The sequence below is a fragment of the Capsicum annuum genome, chromosome 2, assembly GCF_002878395.1.
Source record: "Capsicum annuum cultivar UCD-10X-F1 chromosome 2, UCD10Xv1.1, whole genome shotgun sequence".
NCBI classification, from domain to species: Eukaryota; Viridiplantae; Streptophyta; class Magnoliopsida; order Solanales; family Solanaceae; genus Capsicum; species Capsicum annuum.
This window is the reverse complement of record NC_061112.1, coordinates 56,712,340-56,735,528: the sequence shown is the minus strand read 5'-3', so window position 1 is coordinate 56,735,528 and position 23,189 is coordinate 56,712,340. Positions and strand designations below refer to the sequence as shown.

At 39.3% G+C, this 23,189-nt stretch overlaps 1 protein-coding gene across 10 annotated transcripts in view; it reads left to right on the top strand.

Annotated features, from left to right (window-relative positions):
- Positions 1-19,974, top strand: part of LOC107858532 (DNA (cytosine-5)-methyltransferase DRM2) — a 44,892-nt gene extending 24,918 nt beyond the window's left edge. For 8 of the 10 annotated variants that reach the window (XM_047406289.1, XM_047406293.1, XM_047406290.1 and 5 more), the window contains 5 exons: positions 8,127-8,279; positions 8,652-8,778; positions 9,076-9,167; positions 9,293-10,021; positions 19,402-19,974. In XM_047406289.1, the coding sequence (XP_047262245.1) occupies positions 8,127-8,279; positions 8,652-8,778; positions 9,076-9,167; positions 9,293-10,021; positions 19,402-19,836 (1,536 nt within the window). In that variant the 3' untranslated portion in view covers positions 19,837-19,974. The remainder of the gene's footprint in view (positions 1-8,126; positions 8,280-8,651; positions 8,779-9,075; positions 9,168-9,292; positions 10,022-19,401) is intronic. The other 2 variants (XM_047406292.1, XM_047406287.1) reach the window with 1 other exon arrangement.
- The last annotated feature ends 3,215 nt before the right edge of the window (positions 19,975-23,189 follow it).

The window sequence follows — 23,189 nt, the reverse complement described above, 5'->3', positions numbered from 1 at the left end:
TGTGTATATAGGAAGGATATAGAATTCCTAAAATTGTGTAAATAGGAATAAGAATTATCGGGACTTACTTCCTTTCTTGGATTACTCACAAACACTATATAAACCTAAACATGCTTGAGAGCATGGTGCAATTCATTTCCAACTCTCTTCCTTCCTTTTCTTCATGCCTATATATGTCACCACTTGCTGAGGATAGTCCAGAAAGAGAAACTTTTTAACTGTTCAGAACAAAGTCTAGATGAGTCAAGATTTTTGGTGACGGCTATTAGGACCCATGAAGAGATTGTGCCATGTGAACGTTGACCTCTAGGTGTTGATTGTATGATAAACGATGCCAATTGTTCTTTACTTGGTCTTCACAGTTCCGGTAGCTAGGTTGCATTGTGGTAAGAAGTACTGATGATTTTCTTCTATCGTTCATTTTTTCACGAAGTTATGACCCTCAAATACTAGCAAACCCCCTTTATCTCCAAAAAAGGGACAATAAATAAAATACTATAATTATGTCTATTAATTTTTGGAAAAAGTTTTAGAGTTTTATTAAATAAAATGACCATGCGCTAAGCTAGTATATGTGTTACCACACAACAATAACAGCAACATACCCAGTATAGTCCCACAAATTGGGGTCCGGGAAGCTAAGTGTACGCAGTCCATACCACTACCTCAAAATGAAGTAAAGAGGCCGTTTTCGGTAGACCTTTCGTTTAGGACAAAATAGTATACAAGACATCATAAAACAAAAAATAAATAAGAATAACACACCAATAGATCATAACAGAAACAAGAACCCACCAAGTAGTACTATAAATTATCAATCCGAAATCACAAACATCACCAACACACCACGAACAATTAACTACAAGTCACACGTGTAGCACTACGGTTACTGGCACGGCTACAAATAAAGCATCCCATCCTACTAGCAAAGACGCACTCCTACCTACTATCCCTTTACCCTAATTCGCATTCTCCACATCTTCCTATCTAGGGTTATGTTCTCAGTAAGCTGTAGATGTTCCATGTCATATCTAATTACTTTCCTTCAATATTTTTTCGGCCAATCTCTACTCCGCTTGAAACCATCCATAGTCAACCTCTCACACCTCCAAACTGCGGCATCCGAGCACCTCCTCAGCACATGTCTGAACTATCTTAACCTTTCCGTATTTTATCTTCTACCGATGCTACTCCCACCTTTCTCGAATAGTCTCATTTCTAACCCTATCTCTCCTAGTAAGTCTACACATCTAACACAAGATCCTCATCTCCGCCACCTTCAACTTTTGGATGTGGGAGCTCTTGACTGACCAATACTTCACTTCATACAACATGGTTAGTCGGACTGCCACTTTGTAGAACTTGCCTTTTAAGTTTAAGAGGCACCTTTTTTATCACACTAGCTGCAGACGCAAGCCTCCATTTCATCCATTCTGCACCAATACGGTGGGTAACATCCTCGTCAATCTCTCCATTCCCTTGGATCATAGATCCAAAATACTTGAAACTATCTCTCTTTCGAATGACCTGGGAATCCAGCTTCATTACCACGTCAGTCTCATGAGTCAACGTACTAAAATTGCACTCCAAATATTTCATTTTAGTCCTGCTCAACCTAAACCCTTTAGACTTTAAGGGTTGGTTTGGTTGGGAAAGAGTTATCCCGAGATAATTAATTCCGGGATTAGTTATCCCAGGATAACTCGGGATTAGTTATCCCACCATGCATATGGGATAATTTATCCCATCACTATGGAGTAAATGGAGGAATAAGTAATCCCAATACTAACAAATACTTCAAACCAAACATGAGATAAAATAATTCTTCCTTTTATCCCGGGACTATTTATCCCTTATACCTCACACCAAACGACCCCTAAGGTTTGTCTCCTTACCTCCAACTTATCATTAACTCCTCGAGTCTCATCGGTTAAAACTACATTATCAACATAACATATACCAAAGAACCTCCCTTTGAATATGCTCGTCAGTACATCCATCACGAAGGCAAATAAAAATGGACTAAGAGTTGATCCCTGGTGCAACCCTGTCAAAATAGGAAAGTGCTCCGAATCTTCTCCCACCGTTCGCTCACGAGTCTTTGCTCCTTCGTACATGTCCTTAATCGACCTATTGCAGGAACACCTCGAGCATCCAAGCACCTCTGAAGAACCTCCTGGGGACATTGTCGTACGCCTTCTCTAGCTAAAATAAACATCATGTGAAATTCCCTCTTCCTTTTCCTATACTTCTCCGCTAATCTCCTCACGAGATGAATGACCTCGGTAGTTCGACCTGGCATGAATCCGAATTGATTCTCAGAAATAGTCACGATCCTCCTCAACTGCAACTCTACCTTCCTTTCCCAAACCTTCATAGTGTGACTCAACAATGTGATACCCCTAGAGTTGTTGCAACTCTGAATGTCAGCCTTGTTCTTGTACAAAGGAATTATCATACCCCAAAACTGACAACTCTGAATGTCAGCCTTGTTCTTGTACAAAGGAATTATCATACCCCAAAACTGCAAGCATCTTCGTCGTCTTGAAAATGATGTTGAACAACTCGATCAACCACTCTATACCTGCTTCTCTAGTGCTCTTCCAAATATACTGGAATCTTGTCTGGCCCCGTTGTCGTACCTCTACGCATCCTACAAATACCATCCTTGAGCTCCTCAACCTTTATATGCCTACAATAACCGTAGTTGCGACAACTCTCTGGTGCTCCAATTCCCCAGCACAATGCCTCAAGAGTTTATGGAAATAAAACCGCCACCTCCTCCTAATAAGGACGTCCTGTACCAGAACTTTGCCATCCTCCCCCTTGATGCACTTCACTTGATCAAGGTCACGAGCCCTCAGCTCCCTATAGCCTTGGCAAGCCTATACAACCACACCAACATACACAACGTAGTCTCACAAGTGGGGTTTGAGGAGGATATGATGTACGCTGACTGTTTCCGATAAACCCTTTGTTCTACAACCTGAAATTATTCCTTGAAGCCAGCGGGCATAAACATCTATGTTGCACTATTTATACAAGTATTTATTTGCCCTCAAAACATCTAAAATTTCTTTTCTGCCATACTACCCGACATATGCATGGAGGGATGGTGTTCCAAAGCTCATTCATTGGTTGCTTCTGCCCTTCGTACGCCGACATGCCAATAATTCTTGAACTAACTGCAACATCACCGAAGACCTCCCAAACATGGAGATGAACAAACTCCAAATCCGTCTAGCCCATGACCAATGCAAAAACAAGTGACTTGCCATTCGCGTCCTTCTCTTTAAATAGGATACATCTGGTGCACATCGTCATTCTCTTCTTTTAAAGATTGGATTGAGTCAAACAAGCATCATGTGCTACCTCCCACATAAAGAAAGCAGCTAGTATGGTGCTTCTGTCTTCTATATCTTTTTCCTTGGCTAGTTAAAATTGCTTTTGTTTCTCTTATTCAGCCTCATGTGGCACGCCTTTACGAGAACTTCATACTTTTCTGCTTTACCCAGATTAGAGAATCTGTTTCTTCAGGTATAACTGATACTTCTTCTAGTTCTTGCAAAAGTGACAATCCTTAGCACTTCCCAGTCAAAAGAGTTCCTTCTGAAGTTAAGGCACCAACACCTATTTTTTCTACAGTCAAATACTGTAATCCCTGCATCTGCACAAAATTTTTGGCATATTTAACTCTAAGAGGGGTGTGCCTATCCATGAATCGTGCCAAAACTTTGTTCTTCTGCTGTCTCCCCCTTTTGATTTCCACGTGTTCAAAGTATGGCCATAGACTCTTAATGTATATCCGAAGTCCCAGACCATGTCGAGTGTTGATCAAACTAGTGCACCATTCCATTTGACCCCTTGTTTGTGGAAAATCACCTTTTCCTAACACGGTTTCCTCCCTTCATACCTCCACAACCACTTCATCAATAGTCTTTCATTTTGCATCTTCAAACTCCTAATATCCAATTCACCCTCCTCTTTGTTCAGTAGCACGGTTTCCTATTTTACAAGGTGGAAATCTTTCTTTGTTTCCATCCCACAAGAAATTCCTCCTAATTCTGTCCAGAGTTTGTCTCACCTTTGCTGGCATTGCAAGAGACAGTCATCAAATAGGTAGGTAAATGAATCAAGCAAACTATTGTGCTTTATTAGAGTTTCTATCCCGCTAGATATTTGTCTTTTCCAGACTGCTAGTTTCCTTCCAAGCTTTTCAATAACATTCTCCTGAATTGAGCTTCTCTTGAATTTAGCCCCCAAAGGATTCCCAGGTAAGTGGTGGGCTTACCTACCTGACATCCCAAGTTATAAGCCAAACTTTATGCATCTTGTACCTTGTTTACTGGGTACAAGTAGGCAATAGCTCTTTAACAAACTTATTTTTAATCCAGAAGCAGTGTCAAAGTTCAAAAGTATCATCCTTAAATATCCCATTTGACTTTTTTTTCAGACCCACAGAGAGTAAAGTATCATCAGCATATAAAATGTGGGATGTTTCCACCCTTCCTTGCATTCTGTCCCCACCTTAAAATCTCTGATACATTTTAAAGACATTGCTTTGCATATCATTCTGCTTAATCCTTCCATAATGAAAATGAAGAGAAAAGGAGACAGCTGATACGCTTGCCTTGATACCCTTTGAGTTGGGAAATTTTTTAAAGGAGCTCCAATTTATGATGATTAAGATAGTAACCGTGGATATAGTGAGAATATAAGAGAAAGTATTATTGAATTGTTGTAACTACATTATTACATTGAGGCTCTATTTATAGACACTACATTCTAATTCTTTTCCTAATAGGACACCACATTACAATCCCGTTTCAAGCAGGATTTTATATGATATTCTTATTCTTACTCATATTCTGACACTCCCCCTCAAGCCGGTGCATGGAAGACGTGTACCAAGCTTGTTATGGATGTAATTAATACGAGGATCGATGAGGGACTTGGTGAAGATATTTGCAAGAAAACTGATAAGGACTACTTTGGACGTCTGGGAGACCTCAACTGAAGTGGAACAAACTGAAAAGTTGATTCAAAAAGTAGTAAACATCGCCAGAAAGTCATGTGTCGCTGGAAAATTGCCGAAAATTGGTATAAAATATATGGGTCATCTCGAAATCAAGAGATGAGTAGATCTTGAATAAGATAGTCACTGAAGAACTGGCCGGAACATACTGACATGTCGGATTATTAGATTTGATGGGTGAAAAGTGGTCATCATTTGCGAAAAATTATATGAGTAGAGTCGGAATGATGACACGATCCTACCGAGAAACAGAATTATATGGATAAGTCGGAATGACGACACGATCCTACTGAAAAATAGAAATTATATGGATAGAGTCGGAATGATGACAAGACCCTATTGAAAATAGAAATGATATGGGTAGGGTCGGAATGATGACATGACCCTATTGAAAAAGAGAACTTATATGAGTAGGGTCGGAATGATGGCACGACCTTATGCAAATCAGATCTGAGGAGTCACCGTAAAAATGCATAGAATTACGCAAATCAGATCTAAGGAGTCACCGGAAAGACGCACGGTGCTATGCAATGCAAATATGAGAAAGTAGTCCAAAAAGATGCACGGTACTACGCAAATTAAATCTGAGTAGTCCGGAGAGATGCACGGTGCTACACAAATCCGATATGAGAAAGTAGTTACCAGAAAGATGCATGGTGCTACAGAAATTAGATATGAGAGAAATTAGATATGAGAAAGTAGGGGAAAGAAGTGCGGTGGCCTAACTTTTGCTAGCATGATCATTGGCCGGACGACAACATATATGGGCTATAGGCGCCCGCCGGCAGTGGCAACTCTTTGATTCTCTACCAAGATCGTAGATTGTAGAGGTTCTGATACCATGTAAAGAAGAATGGACCTTGGGCCTAACTCAACCTCAAAAGCTAGCTCATGAGGGGAGGATTGTCCAAGTCCTTATAAGGAGATCAATTACCCATTCCTTTTCCGGTGTGGGATACTTAACATGTAAAGAAGAATGGATCTTGGGCCTAACTCAACCTCAAAAGCTAGCTCATGAGGGGAGGATTGCCCAAGTCCATATAAGGAGACCAATTACCCATCCCTTTTCCAATATGAGATACTTAACACTCCCCCGCACGCCCAGGCCTCGTTAACTGGAGCGTGGACAATATAATATGGGGCCCAACATCGGTGAACCAAGATTTGGAATGGGCCTGGCTCTAATACCATGTAAAAATATAAGAGAAAATATTATTGAATTGTTGTAACTACATTATTACATTGAGACTCTATTTATACACACTACATTCCAATCCTTTTCCTAATAGGACACTACATTACAATCCCTTTCCAAGTAGGATTCTATATGATATTCCTATTCCCACTCATATTCTTACAGATATACAAAATCTGATCCACCGTTCCCCAAAACCATCTTCCTCAATAGGTTTTTCAAATATGCCCAATTTACGGGGCCATATGCCTTCTGTATATCAAGCTTACACAAAATATCAACTTCTCGTTGCCTCTTCCTTTAATCAAAACACTCATTTGAAATAAGTACTACATCTGCAGTTTCTCCCTTTAATGAAGGCGATTTCTTTGTCGGCCACCAGCTTCTTCATTATTGTTTTCAGCCCTTCTGCCAACAACTTGGGAAATTATTTTGTAGAAGCTACACCCAGTAAGGTAATTGGCCTGAAGTCTTTCAGCGGCTGTGTGCCTGCATTTTTTGGTATAAGAGAAATGGCGGAAGCATTGAAATTCTCTACTACCCTTCCTGTGTTGGGAAAATTTTTATAGCTCTAAACTTCTTATTCTTCACCAGCAATGTTTTTAGAAAGCCATACTGAAACCATCTGGGCTGGGAGCCTTTTCTCCTCCACAACTTTTTATAACGTCTTCTTCATCTTCCTTTGAGAAATGTTCTTGCTTCCATTCATTTTCCTCAATAGTGATTCTTGGACACTCAGCTCTGAAGGATGGCCTCCAATTTTCAGTTTCCTTGTACAGACTTTTATAAAAAATCAGAATCCCTTTTTTGACACCTTCCCATGCTTTAATTATTTCATCATTGATTTTTAGCTTGTCAAACGTGTTTTGTATCTCCTATTAGCATTAGCAACTTTATGGAGAAATTTCGTGTTCGTTATCACTGACCAACAGTGTTTATAGAAAGCCATATTGAAACCATCTGGCAACGAGGCTATTCTCCTTCACGACTTTTTATACCCCTTCGACTTTTTCGTCTGTGGAAGGTCCTTGCACCCATTCTGTTTCCTCAAAAGTGATTCTGGGATACTCAGCTCTGAATGGCTTCCATTTTCAGCGTCTGTACATATTTTTATAAAAGTTCACAATCTCCTTTTTGATGCCTTCCTGTTCTTCAATTATTTCATTGTTGAATTTTGGCTTGTCAAACGTGTTGCATCTCTTATTAGCATTAGCTATTTTATGGAAAAATCTGATGTTCTTATTTCTAACCTTCAGCCATAATAGTCTGGATCCTTGCCTCCTGAAGAAGATCTCTTCTGGCTTTGCCACCTCTTGTATTTCCAACAAAATTCCTGCCTTCTCAACTAACTGATCTCCAGTCAATTCCTCTACTCTATTCAGGCATCAGTTTTCTCAACACATCATCCTTCCTTTTCTCCAAACTGCCAAAAGAACCTCTACATTCCACTCTTCTAATTTTTGCTTCAGTAGCTTCAGCTTGCAGGATACTACATAGTCAGGGAATCCACTTACTAGAAAAGAGTCCCACCATCCTTTTGGAAACTAGAGGAAGCCTTCTGAACTCAGCCATATTGTCTCAGACTTGAATTACGGCTTGTTTCCCCTCCAATTTCCACGTTGCAACTCAACTGGAAGTGATTTGGGATATTTCTTGGGAGAACATTTTGTTTGATGTTCATGAATCTATAATCCCAATCTGCTTGTAACAAGAACTATCTAATCTTGATGCCCGCACCAGACTTCTTTCCCTCCTGTCCACGTGTTGCCACCTCAAAAGAGAGGGTGAATGAGCTCTAATTCATGTGTGGACTCTGAAAATGCATAGAAATTCTGATATTTGTTTGCATAAATTTTAGTTATTAATCAAACTTTTTGTTTGTCTTGGATGTTGCAGGCCATTGAAGACTCTCCTGAAGAACAGCCCAGTGCAAGCCCTCACCTGGAGCCCTGCATTAATTCTGATGATAGCTCTTCTGAATACAACGAGAACTTTCTGGATGATGTTTATGAGGAAGATAGTTGGTCCTCTGACTCAGACTACTGTACAGTACGTTATCCTCAATGATACACCATTGACCATTTTTCTTTTCAGTGTGTTACTGTGGCGTAGAGTCAATCTGGTTTCTCTTTCTTCAAAAGATACATTTAGTGATTTTTCTCGGGCGCTTTTTTGATCTCTGTAACACGTTGTTATGTATATGGAGAAATACAAATAAATTGAAGGTATCTGTGGTTTTAATAACCATCTTTGACAGTCATGAGGTGTGTCCAGTTGAAATACGATATATTTTATATATTACACATATTCGGGTTTTGGGGAACAGAGAAGTTATTACTTTTGTCCTGAATTCTGTTACGAGTTGTCTTGGCACAAACATGTAAAGCTTTTCTAACATTTCCCTTTTCCAATGTGTGATAGAATGCTGCTAAGCAGTTCTACTTGAAAGAGGAGAGCAGTTCTTTGTCTGAACAAGAGCAGACATTATTATGCTTGGCAAATATGGGATACTCAGTGGAAGAGGTTTCTATAGCAATGGAGAGATGTGGTACGTATATTAAATTATGTTTTGTTCTATACGTGAATAATGTTATCTAAATTAGACATTTAGCTTGATTTTGATATGTCTTAAGTATTCTAAGGTTTTATCACTGGCTGAAGAGATCTTATTCATGCAAGTTATATGGTAGATGCAACCAAGTTGATTCATCTTTGTGTCAATGTTGTTGCATTTGGAAGAAATCTGCTTATTGACGCTGCAACATTCCTGAATATCTTTTTAGAATTGCAGCACCTATTTTGATCTCATTTCCAGGTAATTAGTGTCCTCTGTACAACTTTCTAGGTCCAGAAGCATCACTTGATGTATTGACAGATTGCATCGATGCTGCTCAAAAGGCAAGAGCAGAAGATCCCTATCTGCCAGAAGATGTAAAGGTCTTCTTTTCTCCCGCCTTATTTTGAAATGGTCTCATGTGAATTATCATTCTGTTCAACTTTGTACGCATGTAGATAGCAATATCATTTTTCATAGAATTGATGCCTCACTTCTATTGCAACAGCCAAAACTGAATCATATATCAAATGGTAGTGTTGGTTACAAGAAGAGGAAGATATTCAATCAATTGTGCGAAAGCAAAAAGCAAAGGGCAATTTTTGACGAAGAGACAATTCGTTTGCCCAAACCTATGATTGGATTTGGAGTGCCTACAGAATCAGTTCCTGCAATGGTCCAAAGAACTCTTCCGGATCAAGCTTTTGGCCCCCCGTTTTTCTATTATGAAAATGTTGCCCTAGCTCCAAAGGGTGTGTGGGATACCATTTCCAGATTCCTGTATGATATTGAGCCAGAGTTTGTAGACTCAAAGTACTTTTGTGCTGCTGCAAGGAAACGGGGTTATATTCATAATCTACCTATTAAAAATAGATTTCCTTTGCTTCCACTTCCCCCGCGCACTATTAATGAAGCACTTCCCTTAACAAAGAAATGGTGGCCATCTTGGGATCCACGGACAAAGTTAAATTGTTTGCAAACAGCTATTGGGAGTGCAAGGTTAACTGATAGGATCAGGAAAGCTGTGGAGGCCTTTGATGGTGAGCCACCTATGAGGGTGCAACAGTATGTTCTTGATCAATGTCGGAAGTGGAATTTGGTGTGGGTTGGGAGAAACAAAGTCGCTCCTTTGGAGCCAGATGAAGTGGAAATGCTATTGGGTTTTCCAAAGAACCATACCAGGGGAGGTGGCATAAGTAGGACGGATAGATACAAATCGCTTGGTAACTCATTCCAGGTTAGCCTAACCTTTTTTTCTTCTGATTTTCACGTGTATATCCAAGTCTGTTGAAAGCCTGTCTTTCTTTTGTTTTCTCTTACCCACACTTTTTGCTGCTGTGATTATGCATCAGCTGACTTAACTAACATAATATATTACTTTAAGCTGATTAAAAAGCTACACTATTTTTTCGAAGGGGAATGATATTGGTGGTATTTGAACAGAACATTCGAGGCTACAATATCAGTGTCATCTTAGTTTTCTAAATTTTCTCTTATGGAGTAAAGGGAGGTGGATGAATTGTTGGAAGGAAGAGGGAGAGAGAGAACCTATATAAAATATAAAATGAAATGAAGGAGCATAACTGGTGCTGTTGAATCTGCAGTTAAGGGGATATCACTAGCTCTTAGAATAAGAGTTATGGGACTTTCATGACTTTGAAGCATACAAGTACTATAATGGGATTTTCCTTGGGTATCAAGTAACCATATGTGTAGGGGGGTAATGGGCAATTCGTCAGCAAAAGCAACAAAAATCTTACATTGAATTTTTATTTTTTTGAGGTGGTTGGGTGGTGGAAGAGGGGGAAGCCTGGAATAGGGTGAAAGGGAATCCCATGGGTGAGACTTAACCATGAACTAGTTGGGTTTTAGTTGAAGTTGCAACCACTAGGTTACAACTCCAATTTTGACTCAGTTTAGCTTTGTTTTTTATGTTGGAATCCCTGTTGTCCGTTTTGTTTCTTGGAGGAATGATGTAATAAAAAAGGTTGATATATCAAGGTGACACGTTTCCTATGACTTCTTTGATTTTCAATTATTGTATGCAACTAAATTTTTTAAACATATACAATGGTTGACCACTTCTTTATAATGAAGAGAAGCTTTGTCCCCAAAGGATGGCTGATTGGTTGAAGCATATGTGAGATAGTCTGGAAATTTCAGTTTTTACCCCAGGTGCAACACTTAGTGTGAAGTTTAATCCAACCTTAAATCGACCAAAACACTCTGTCATAGAGAACAACAGTTGGAAAGAGGCCTTGTGTTACACCTGTTACCCCTCATTGTGCAATTGTGACCTCTATGGTAGAAAAATTGATGGTTACCAGTGCAGTTTTAACTTTTACTTTTACGCACCAACAAAAAACAGGATCGGTTTTGCACTAGCTGTGTCCCACAGATGATGTGTTTGTAATTGTGGTAGTTGGCGTATTGTAAAACTAGATTAGCTGAACTGATGAGCAAATCAGTTGTCCCTCTTTCGTTTTGATGTTTTTGTAATTTATCTGTTAAGTTATTGTTTTCTGGGGTGAAGTGGGCTGCAACAACAACAACAACAACATACCCAGTGTATTCCCACCTACTGGGGTTTGGGGAGGGTAGAGTGTACGCAGACCATACCACTACCTCAGGAGAAGTAGAGAGGCTATTTCCGATAGACCCCCGGCTTAGGACCGATACCCATATACCAACCCAAATATAAGTGTATATAACTAGTATGGTACACAAGACAAACTAACAGAATACCAAACACAAAAGATAAGTACATATATAAACTAGTACGGTAAGCAAAATAAACTAACACCGCTAGCCACGAACAAAAAACTCCAGCCGCCGAGGAGCGCACCCCTACTATTACCGACGCCCTCCCATCCCTAACCCTCTACCCTAATCCGCTTCCTCCACACCTTCCTATCAAGGGTCATGTCCTTCGTTAGCTGTAACTGCTCCATATTATGCCTAATCACCTCCCTCCAATATTTCTTTGGTCTACCTCTACCCCGCCTAAAACCATCCATAGCCAGTGTCTCACACCTCCGCATAGGAGCATCTAAGCCCCTCCTCATCACGTGCCCGAACCAACGTAACCTTACATCTCGAATCTTGTCCTCCACCGAGGCAACTCCCGCATTCTCTCGAATAATCTCATTTCTTACCCTATCTTTCTTGGTATGCCCACACATCCATCACAACATTCTCATCTCCGCCACCTTCAACTTTTGGATGTGGGAGTTCTTAACTGGCCAACACTCTGCTTCATACACCATAGCCGACCGGACTACCACTCTATAGAACTTACCTTTAAGCTTCGGAGGCATTTTCTTATCACATAGAACTCCCGAAGCAAGCCTCCATTTCAACCATCCTGCCCCAATACGATGTGTGACGTCCTCGTCAATCTCACCATTGCCCCGAATCATAGATCCCAGATACTTGAAACTCTCCCTCTTCTGAATGACCTGAGAACCTAGCTTCACAACCACTCCAGCCTCCTGCGACACAACACTGAACTTACACTCCAAGTACTCCGTTTTGGTTCTACTTAACCGAAATCGTTTAGTCTCAAACGTCTACCTCCACATTTCAAATGTGGGTTGCAAGAGTGAATATTCATTACTAATAAACATCATTATGAAGTCTTTGCTTTCCTCCTTTGAAGAAAGACTTCGCTTTTTCCTTCTTGAGCATTAACATATACATGAACTCTTATTTTCAAAAGTCTAGAGAAAGAGAAAACCAAAACCATGACTTGGTTAGGTGTTTTTTTTGAGTGTATACTTTTTCCCAAATTCGTCCTCTTCTGGGGTTCTGATATACTTGGGAGGCATGCAATGTTTTGAGTGCGCGCAGATGAGTCAGCTACAGGGAATTGTAGCATAAACTAATCTTGAGTTGCTGAATGATTGTATGATTTGTGTACATGCCTACTTGGGTCCTGTTGCAAAAATGAATTTGCAACAGGTAAAAATGCAATGGAACAGTGAAGATTAAAGGAAAAACTAGAAGAAAATTTCTTGTAGGCTAAGAAAAAGAGAAATAAATTAAGCTAAAGGATTTTTCATTCATGTCCTTTTCTGCAACAGCTAGTACTATTAATAGGCCTTGGCCAAGCACCATCTCTGACCCGTAGTACTAATTACAACTGTGCCACTTAGGGACTAAAAAGAAATGCATAACAAACCAAGAGGAGTAAATTGTAAACTTTCTTTCTATTTCTAACCAACTCTTTCTTCATCCATTGAGAATTGCTACATTTTTCCCTCCATAAAATTTTCCTTGTCCTCAAGGGAAAAATGTTGGAAACCTTGTTTTCATTCTGGCAAAATCTTCCCAGGTTGCCTATTCAGGTGACATATCGTTCCATTGAATTAAGAGCTGAGATACTGCCTTGTTGCCCTTCTATCATCCTTCTTTCCAGTATCTTAGCAGGCTTACTACAGTAAGGGCTAGCAATATCTACTATAGGAGGGTGGTTGATAGAGTCAAGGATCATATAGCAAGGTCTAAGATGGGAAACACGGAATGTAGAATATATTGCCACCTGTTCAGGCAGAGACAATTTGTAAGCAACTTTTCCCAACTTTTGTAGCACCTGATATGACCCATAATACTTTGCTGAGAGTTGTTGAAAGCCTTGTTAGACAGAAACCTGTCTATAAGGTTGAATTTTTAGATACAGCCAATCACCTTCTTAATACTGCCTGTCAATATCAGTCATTCTCTGTTGTGCTCTTGCAAGATGATACCTCAAGCAACTGGATTTTAAACTCCCTAGTGATCAACCTCCTATCCATTTCTTCATCTTCTGCTTCACCAGGCATATAAGGTAAGTGTAGAGGGGGTTGTTGCCCATATAGAGCCTCATAGGGACTAGTCTGGATAGCTGAATACCACCATTCTGCAGAGGTAAGTACATATTTCAATTCTTTAGGCTATCAACACAGAAACACCTCAGGTAAGTCTCTAGAGTCCTATTAACCACCTCTGTTTGTCCATCAGATTGAGGGTGGTATGCTGATAAAGTACTCAATTCAACACCTTGTATAGTGAACAATCCTTGCCAGAACCTGTTGAGAAAATAGGATCTCTGTCACTTACCACATTTTCAGGCATGCCGTGTAGCTTAAACACCTGATCCATGAACAACTGGGCCACTGTTGAAGCTGTGTAGGGGTAAGTTAATGCCAGAAAATGAGCATATTTTGTCATTCTATCTACTACCACCAGAATGATAGTCTTTCCTTGTGGCTTAGGCAAACCTTCAACAAAATCCATACTTATGCGGGACCAGGCTGTATAGGAAATTTGCAAGGGTTGTAATAAGCTTGGATAAGCTGCATTATCACTTTTACTCCTCTGACAGATTGCACATTTCCTGATATAAACCACCACGTCTTCTTTGAGACCCTTCCAGTAAAACAACCCTACTAACTTTCTATTAGTGTTATCCATTCCAGAGTGGTCCCCCATAGTTGAATCGTGCCATACTTTAATCAAATCTTGTCTCAGTTGAGCATCACTTCCTACCATCAGTTTACTATGCTTTCTTAATTGTTGATGAAAGTAGGAGTAACCTTTGTATTCTCCAGTGTGATTTTGTATCTTCTCAATCTAAGCAACCAAATCTTTATCTTTACTCCAGCTCTCTTGGATCCTATGGAATAAAGTCGCATCAATAGGTGTTAGAGCCAACAAGAATACCTCAGTCATAGACAGTCTTGACAAGGCATCAGCTTCCTTGTTCTCTCTTCCTTTCTTGTACTCAATCTCAAAATCATCTTGCATGAGCTTTGCCACGTATTTCATTTGAAGGCCAGTGTGCAACTTCTGATCCAAAAGGTATTTGAGAGCCCTTTGATCAGTCCTCACCATAAAGGACCTACCATTTGGTAATAGCCATGACTAGAGCTAAGATCTCCTTGTCATATACTGTGATGAAAGCTATTGGGTGGCCCTTTTGCATTAATACAACACCCATCCCCAAGTCACATGCATCTTTCTCCACAATAAACTGCTGAGAACTAACAGGCATTGCTAATACTGGAGTAGAAGTGAGGGCCAATTTAAGGTCTTCAAAAGCCTCGGTAGCTTTGCATGTCCATTGGAACCCATCTTTTTTGAGCAAATCAGTTAAAGGTTTGCAAATCAGTTGAGGGCCAATTCTATAGTGTCTGATGAACCTTCTATAATAACCAGCTAGCTAGGCCTAAAAAAACCCTCAATTTTTTGATGCTCTTGGGAGTTGGCCATTGCTACACCACCACTATCTTCTTAGGGCCACTATCTTCTTAGGGCCAGTCTCCACTCCATCAGCTGAGATAAAATAGCCTAAGTACTCTACCTTGCTAGCTTCAAAAATACACTTGCTCTTTCTGGCTGCCATGTTATGTTGCAGTAACAACTCAAAGGTAATTCTTAAGTGTCTCAATCTTCCAGGCTGCTGCTGAACACTAATATGTCATCGAAAAATACCAAGATAAACTCGCTAAGGAGATCCTTAAAGATATGGTTCATCAAACTTTGAAAATTAGAGGGGGCATTTGTGAGTCCAAAAGGCATCACTAGATACTCATAGTGACCAGAATAGGTTTTGAATGCAGTCTTGGGTACATCATCACTTGCTGCCATCTTTATTTGATAATAACCTGACCTTAGGTCAATTTTAGAATATATGCTAGACTCTCCAAGCTCTTCTAATTACTCTTCAATGATAGGGATTGGAAATTTATCCTTCACAGTAGCTTTGTTTAGTGCTCTATAATCAACACATAATCTTCTTGACCCATCTTTCTTCCCCACTAAGACCACAGGAGATGCATATGGGCTATAGCTTGTTTGAACAATTCCTTGGTCTAATAATTCTTGCACTAGCTTCTCAATTATATCCTTCTGCTTGGGAGAATACCTATAGGGCCTGAGATTCACTGGATGGATGCAATGGGCTATAGCTTGTTTGAACAATTCCTTGGTCCAATAATTCTTGCACTAGCTTCTCAATTATATCCTTCTGCTTGGGAGAATACCTGTAGGGCCTGAATCTCACTGGATGGATGCAAATGGGCTATAGCTTGTTTGAACAATTCCTTGGTCTAATAATTCTTGCACTAGCTTTTCAATTATGTCCTTCTGCTTGGGAGAATACCTGTATGGCCTCTGTGATCAAAAGATCCCTTGGTAGTAGTCCTTTTGGATCAGCAAAAAGTTGGTCATACTTCTTAATCAACTTGTTTATCTCCACTGGTGTCTCAATGGCATTCACCACTTCCTCTATCTTGGGTGAGACCTTTATCATGAATAACTGAGCTCCATTATCAATAAATTTTTCCAATTTCTTGGACTCAACAGACTCTCTCTATACCTGTCAAGGTGCATTCCCAGCCTTGATATTGGAACTTCATAGTAAGAGTCTGAAAGTTCATAAACAAGTTACCTAGGGGTTTGAGCCATTGCACCCCCAAAACGATGTCACATGAACCTAAGGTTGCACCTCCAAAACGATGTCACATGAACCTAAGGGAATGAGTGATAAATAAATCGACCTTGAGCCTAACTCAACCTCAAAAGCTAGCTCATGAGGGGAGGATTGCCCAAGACCATATAAGGAGACCAAGGACCCTTTTAACCCACCGATGTGGGACTCCAACACCCCCCGCACGCCCACGGCTGGACATCTGGAGTGTGGACAATATAAGACGGGGGGCCTAACATCGGAAACAATGACCTGGGTGGGCCTGACTCTGATACCATGATAAAGAAATAGACCTTGGGCCTAACTCAACCTCAAAAGCTAGCTCATGAGGGGAGGATTGCCCAAGACCATATAAGGAGACCAAGGACTCTTTTGACCCACCGATGTGGGACTCCAACAATGAGAAAGAAGTGTCCCTAAAAGAGGTACCCCCCATTGGCTAGCTGAACCCCTTACATGCCTCCACTGTTTGCATAGTCCCTCCATCAGCCACATTGATCAGCTGTGGGCTAACAGTTTGACTTACAATGCCCCATTTCTTGAGTAGCTCTTCTTCCATGAAATTGTGTGCGCTACCTGGATCAATGAGGATGTTGAGTGGACCATGATCACAATAACCTGTCACTCTCATGGTTTAGTAACCAGTTACTACCAGTTACTCCTTGCAGAGCTTGCAAGGATATTTAACAAACCTCCTTTTCTGCTTCTACTTCTTCCCCTGGTTCAGGTTCTGGATCCTTGCAATCATCCACCACCACCACCTCATAATCATCATCTATCTCCAATAGATGGAGCCTGTTGGATGCCACACATTTGTGACCAGGTATGAACTTTTCATCACAGAAAAAACATAAGCCTTCTGTCTCTTCTCACTTATTTCAGCCTGAGTCAACCTCCTACTTCTCTTCTATTGAAACTACTCTATTGAAACTATCCTTCTTTGACCCCATAATTCTGGCAGGAGCAACACTATAACCCCCTTTTTGAAATGAACCCTCACCACTAGTCATGTGATTCCTTGATACTCTCACCTGAGCTTGCAACTGGGATTCAATGTTCCTGGTCAGTTGATATGCTTGAGGTAGTGTGAATGGTCTATGACTTTTCACAGCAAAGCAAATCTAATGTTTGGTTTCAAACCGGTGATGAACCCACTGATGGTATGTTCAAGCAAAATGGTTAATCTAGTCATAATCCTATCGAATTCTTTAATATATTCCTTCATAATTCATGTTGCTTTACCAACTTAAACTCTGCCATGGGATCCTCATATTCACCCTCGAATCTGCCCATTAACACATATATATACTTCTCCCAGGTTGGAAATGGCAATGGCAGGTGCAACCTACTCTTAAGATAACGTAGGTGCCATTCTATGGCTATGCCATCAAAATGCAGAGCAACTACTCGAACCTTCTGCACTAAGGGGTATCATCATATGCAAAGAATTGGTCGGCCTTATACATCCAGGTTCGAAGGTTAGTACCATCAAAGTGAGGGAACACTACCTTAGTTAGACGGGTCATGGATCCATTATGGTGGCTAGATGAAGGTGGGTTTGCAGCATGATGAAATTCGTATTTGGCCTGCGCTAGTGAAAATTTGTTGACCTCTGCTGCAACCTTGTTGCTGGTAGTGCTCACCTACTGGAGTTTGGAATTGTTGGGAATTTTCAGCACCCTGATAGCCAGCTGGAGATTGAAACCTGGAGATTGAAACCCTGGTGGATTCCCGGTAGAGACAGAGGTAGCCCAGGGGTTGCCAGAGGGAGTGTAGATCTCGGCTCCCTCACTGATAGCATTCCCTTTACCTCAATCTCCTTTTTGAATCGCGTTTATGGACTCGTGCAAGCTGTTAATGGCCTTCTCGTGCTGTTCCTCAATCTGATTCAGCCTTATGGAAAAATTGGCCATCTCCATCGTCATTCGATCGAATATCTCTTTAATCTCCTTCATCTCGTCGGACATGATTCCCACAGAGCTCAGGATAGTGTCTCTGATACCAAATGTTGCAAAAAATGAATTTGCAACAGGTAAAAATGCAATGGAACAATGAAGACTAAAGGAAAAACTAGAAGAAAATTACTTGTAGGCTAAGAAAAAGAGATAAATTAAGCTAAAGGATTTTTCATTTATGTCCTTTTCTGCAACGGCTAGTACTATTAATAGGCCTTCATCAAGCACCATATCTGACACATAGTACTAATTACAACTGAGCCACTTAATACATAAAAAACCAAGAGGACTAAACTGTAAACTTTCTTTCAACTTCTAACTAACTCCTTCAGCCGTTGAGAATTGCAACAGGTCCTGGTAGTGGTAGTGGTGAACTGGTCATAGAAGTGAAGAGGGATGTTGAAGTAGGTAAAGTGAGAAGGGATGATAGAAGCTGTGACCCTATATTTGCTATAAATATCTAACATTTTACCGGTCCTCCGCTCTGTGCTAAAAAAGGCTGATAGTAGTAGAAGTCGTTACCCTCCGCGAGCAAAGAAAAACTTGGCGAAGTTCCACTGTGAAATAAAGTGTAATATTATGAATAGGTTGTCTGATCCAGTTAGCTTGTCTTTGCTGATCTTGAAAGAGGCTTAGCTCTGTATAATGAGGTTGTTTTATTGATTCATATGGATCGTATTAGCTTCTTTTGCAATAGTAACCTGTTGCTCTCATGGCCACCCATACGGTATTCTGGTGCTGCCTCAGTAAGGCCTCATCTCTTTTTCTTTCCTTTTTCTAGGTCAACACCACAATATCTCATTGTCATATCGTCTTTATGAAATAGTTTTATTGCTTGGGCTGTGCTGGATCACTTTCTCTTTTACATCTTCTTTTGGTGGAAAGATATATTCTTGTTGATTTTCTATCCATATCCTTGATATATTGAGCCGAGGATCTATTCGAAACAACTTCTCTATCCCACAAAGGTCCCATAAGGTCTGCATACATCTTAACCTCCCTAGATCCCACTTGTGGGCACACTGAGTATGTTGTTGTTGCTGTATATCCAAATCTTGTTTTCTTCTCCCCTTTCCCCGCACACAACTTGGGTTTTGCAAAAATGTAATTAAAGTAACTTCTCCCTTGGCTTATTCAATTTCTTTTCCTTAAGAATAATTTTTGACGTGATTCTTGGTTTGATGTTATTATTAGGTTGACACAGTGGCATACCATTTATCGGTGTTGAAAGACATGTTTCCAAATGGGATGAACGTCTTGTCACTCTTCTCTGGGATTGGCGGTGCTGAAGTTGCTCTTCACCGTCTCGGGATTCGACTGAATAATGTGGTCTCTGTGGAAATATCTGAAGTCAACAGGAACATTGTGAGAAGCTGGTGGGAGCAAACTAATCAGAGAGGGAATCTCATAGATTTTGATGATGTGCAGCAGTTGAATGGAGATCGTTTGGAGCAGTTGATAGATTCGTTCGGCGGATTTGATTTATTGATAGGTGGAAGCCCGTGCAACAACCTTGCAGGTAGTAACAGGGTGAGCAGGGACGGTCTTGAAGGCAAGGAGTCGTCTCTATTTTATGACTATGTTCGGATATTGGACTTGGTCAAGTCCATAATGTCTAGACACAGGTAGTATCTAAACAGAGTGATAAAATGAGCATTAAATTTCAGGATTTAGATTCTAAATATGATTGATCTCCTACAGTACTAATTAATGTACATTCTATTTCGATTTAAAGTGTGAATAAGCATCTGGTATACAGTTAGGCCATTTCAGTTGATCTTATACTAATAGAAAGACAACCATACAGAGGACCGTTTCTCCATATGTGGCCACTTTGTAATTTAGCTTCACTACTTAGATGGTAACTGGTAACTTGTAGTTTGTACAATTGAAAAAGGACCTTTTCAACTCATCTGCATAAGCATATTAAAGTTGAAATAATTTTCATCCTAAAATCTCATCAAAATTTTCGCCTCTGCTGCATGATGCCATTATATATTTTAAAATATTATTGATGTAAATGAGCCTGCACAGATACAGTGGGAGATCATTTTTAAAGGGGCAAATGAGTTGGTCAATAAAATGGGGTTCTTCAAATTTTAAAAATTGAGTAAAAGTGATAACTAAAAATTACACAAATACAGAACTTAACTTATGTTTTCAATATTATAAAAAATTTCAACTCCCTAAATATATTACAAAAATTTCAACATATACACAGAATGCTATATGTCGGCTATGTTATGTATATTAATAGGGAGAGAGTAAAGTAATTAAAAAAATAGGAGAGAGTGTAATTACTTCCAAAAGGGTTGGTATTTATGTTATTTATGCTTATTTTTTTACAGCCTTTTATACACTCTTGCCCCAACCACTTCAAAAGTTGTCTCAACAACTTCTAACTATAGAAGTTGTTCGACATCTGTGTTTATTGAACAATTGAATAGTTGTTGGGACAATTAATGTAATTATCGAACGATTGTGTGCGGTTGTTTGAAGGAATTGACCCCTTCTAACTTAATTAATATTGTGAGATTTACTCGTCCTATTTAATTAATTAGAGACTTGAAAGGCATTTTCGCCTCATTTTTTCCAGTTGTTAGCAGTCTAGAATCCTATCACCAAATATCCTCCATAAATAATTTTCTGAAATTTGCACAGAAAAGATTGTAAGAATTGATTGAAAAAAATTTATGGAAAAGAAAGACAAAAGGAACTCGGGAAGATTTTCTTTTTTCATTTTCTTGAATGATTAATTGCTTTGTACAATATCATATATATACAAGTAAAAAATTAAATGAAGACTTCTAAATAAGGTACAAAATAGCTAAGGAGATATAATAATTCTAAATAAGATAGAAAAATAGGACAATTTAGCTAAAAGTGACAAAAGAGTTTTGAAATGAGGTGCAAGCGACTCAAGTTTTAAAAATTGAGTGTAGGTGACAATTACTTTATTAGGGATTACGAAAGTTGGAAAAGTTTGAGAATAGCCTACAAGTTTTTTTTTTTAATTTACACTTTGATACAAGTAAACCCTAATATAGCTAGAAACGGAGGGAAAAAATCCCGCATTTTTTTTCTCTTTTCTCATTATTTGTTGTTTTCTCTCTCTTTGCCATTTTTGTTGTTCATTATTGTTGCTGCTTTATTCATCATCTTGTGCTTTATTATTATTATTATCATCATCTTCTTCATTATAATCATCTTCTTCTTGTTTACCATTGCTGTTGTTGTTACTGCTACTGTTGCTACTTGATTAATTTTTTAGATCAAATTTAGTTTTATACATCACTTTGACATTACTTCATAGGCGACGTTGGTAAGTAAAATTATGATTTTTAGTTGAATTTCTCATTTGGGTACACTACTACTGCTGTTTTTAAAACAAAGGATAGAACCCGAACATGAACCCAACAAAAGATTCATCTATTGAGGCAGATGAGTCATCTGTTGCAACGAAAAACTCACATGTTGGATTTATGTTTATGGTTCGATAATGCTGTGACATGAATTAAACAGATGGGTCATCTGTTGCAACATATGAGTTATCTATTGCAACAGAGAAGTCATTTGTTGACACAGATTACTCACCTGTTGCAATAGTACCTGAAGTTGATTTCAACAGATGCGTTATTTGTTGCAACAGGTTAGTGATCTTTTGCAATAGGTGACTCATCTGTTGGAATCAACTTCAAAGGTTCTATAATACATCCCAGCAGGTGAGTCATCTGTTACAACATATGTCTAATCTATTGCAATATATGAGTCACATGTTCTAACAAATGACTCATCTGTTGGAATTAGCTTCAGTTTCTATAGTACTATAACATGAATTACCAATAGGTTAAGTCATTTATTGCAACATATAACTCAGTTGTTGTAATATATTATTCACATGTTGCAACAGATTACTCATCTGTTGGGGTTTATGTTACGACACTATAAAATCACTATTAATTTTATTATGATGTCATTATTAAGTTTTTTTAATAAATGTCTTTATTTAGGTACCACTAATGGAAGGATCAATAACAATAGGGGTGGATTGCCATTGTGAATGGATCAAGAAAAACAATCGATATGTATGGCGTTGGAATGAGGGTGAAATTCTAGAGATGATAGCTATGACAGTCCAAAGTGATGTTTCATATGATGATTTTGTAAACTGAATTGCCAATCGGAAAAACTCGTCATCAGCTACATGCACAACTCTTTTGAAAATTAGAGAGTACTATCTTTCAACATAACCGATCAGGTTCGATTGCGTTCTTATTTTAATGATCTAGCTAGGCCGGTATTAAGGGTGTACATGATTGAAAAATCAAGAGAGAATAAGAACCAGTGTAGAGGAAGAACAACAACAAGACATTTTTGATGATAAGATAGATGATCTAGAGATGAATATTTTAGATGATGATCAAAGTTATTGCGAGCAATACGATGGGCAGTTCTTCTCAATCAACACAGTCGAGCAATCGTCAAGACGACGAGACTGGCTTTTACAAAGGAATGTCATTCAAGAATAAGAAAGAACTATCTACTTCTTTGTTTATTGCTTTCTTGAAAAAAGATTTCAGAGTAAAAAAGGTGATTAATTCGAGCAAAGTCTTTTCCTTCAGATGTGCAAATTCGACCTGCGAGTGGTGGTTAAGTTCTGAAAGACTCGTCATTAATGTTTATCAAAAGTATCACATATGTGATTCAAAGCACATTATGGGCCAAAATCCTCACGACACGGCAGATGTCCTCGGTCAATATTTTCAAAATAGATTCTCCAATGGCAAAGGTCCTTCTACAAGTGATATGGCCAATCAACTCCTTACAGAATTGGGTATTACGGTTAGTTATTGAAAGATATATACGGCCATGGGGATTGACAAGGACTTAGTTAGGGATCCACACGAGCACAGGTATGCAGTCCTCGATGTCTATAGTTACATGCTTGAGTTCACAAATCCCAAAAGTAAGATGGCGTTGCA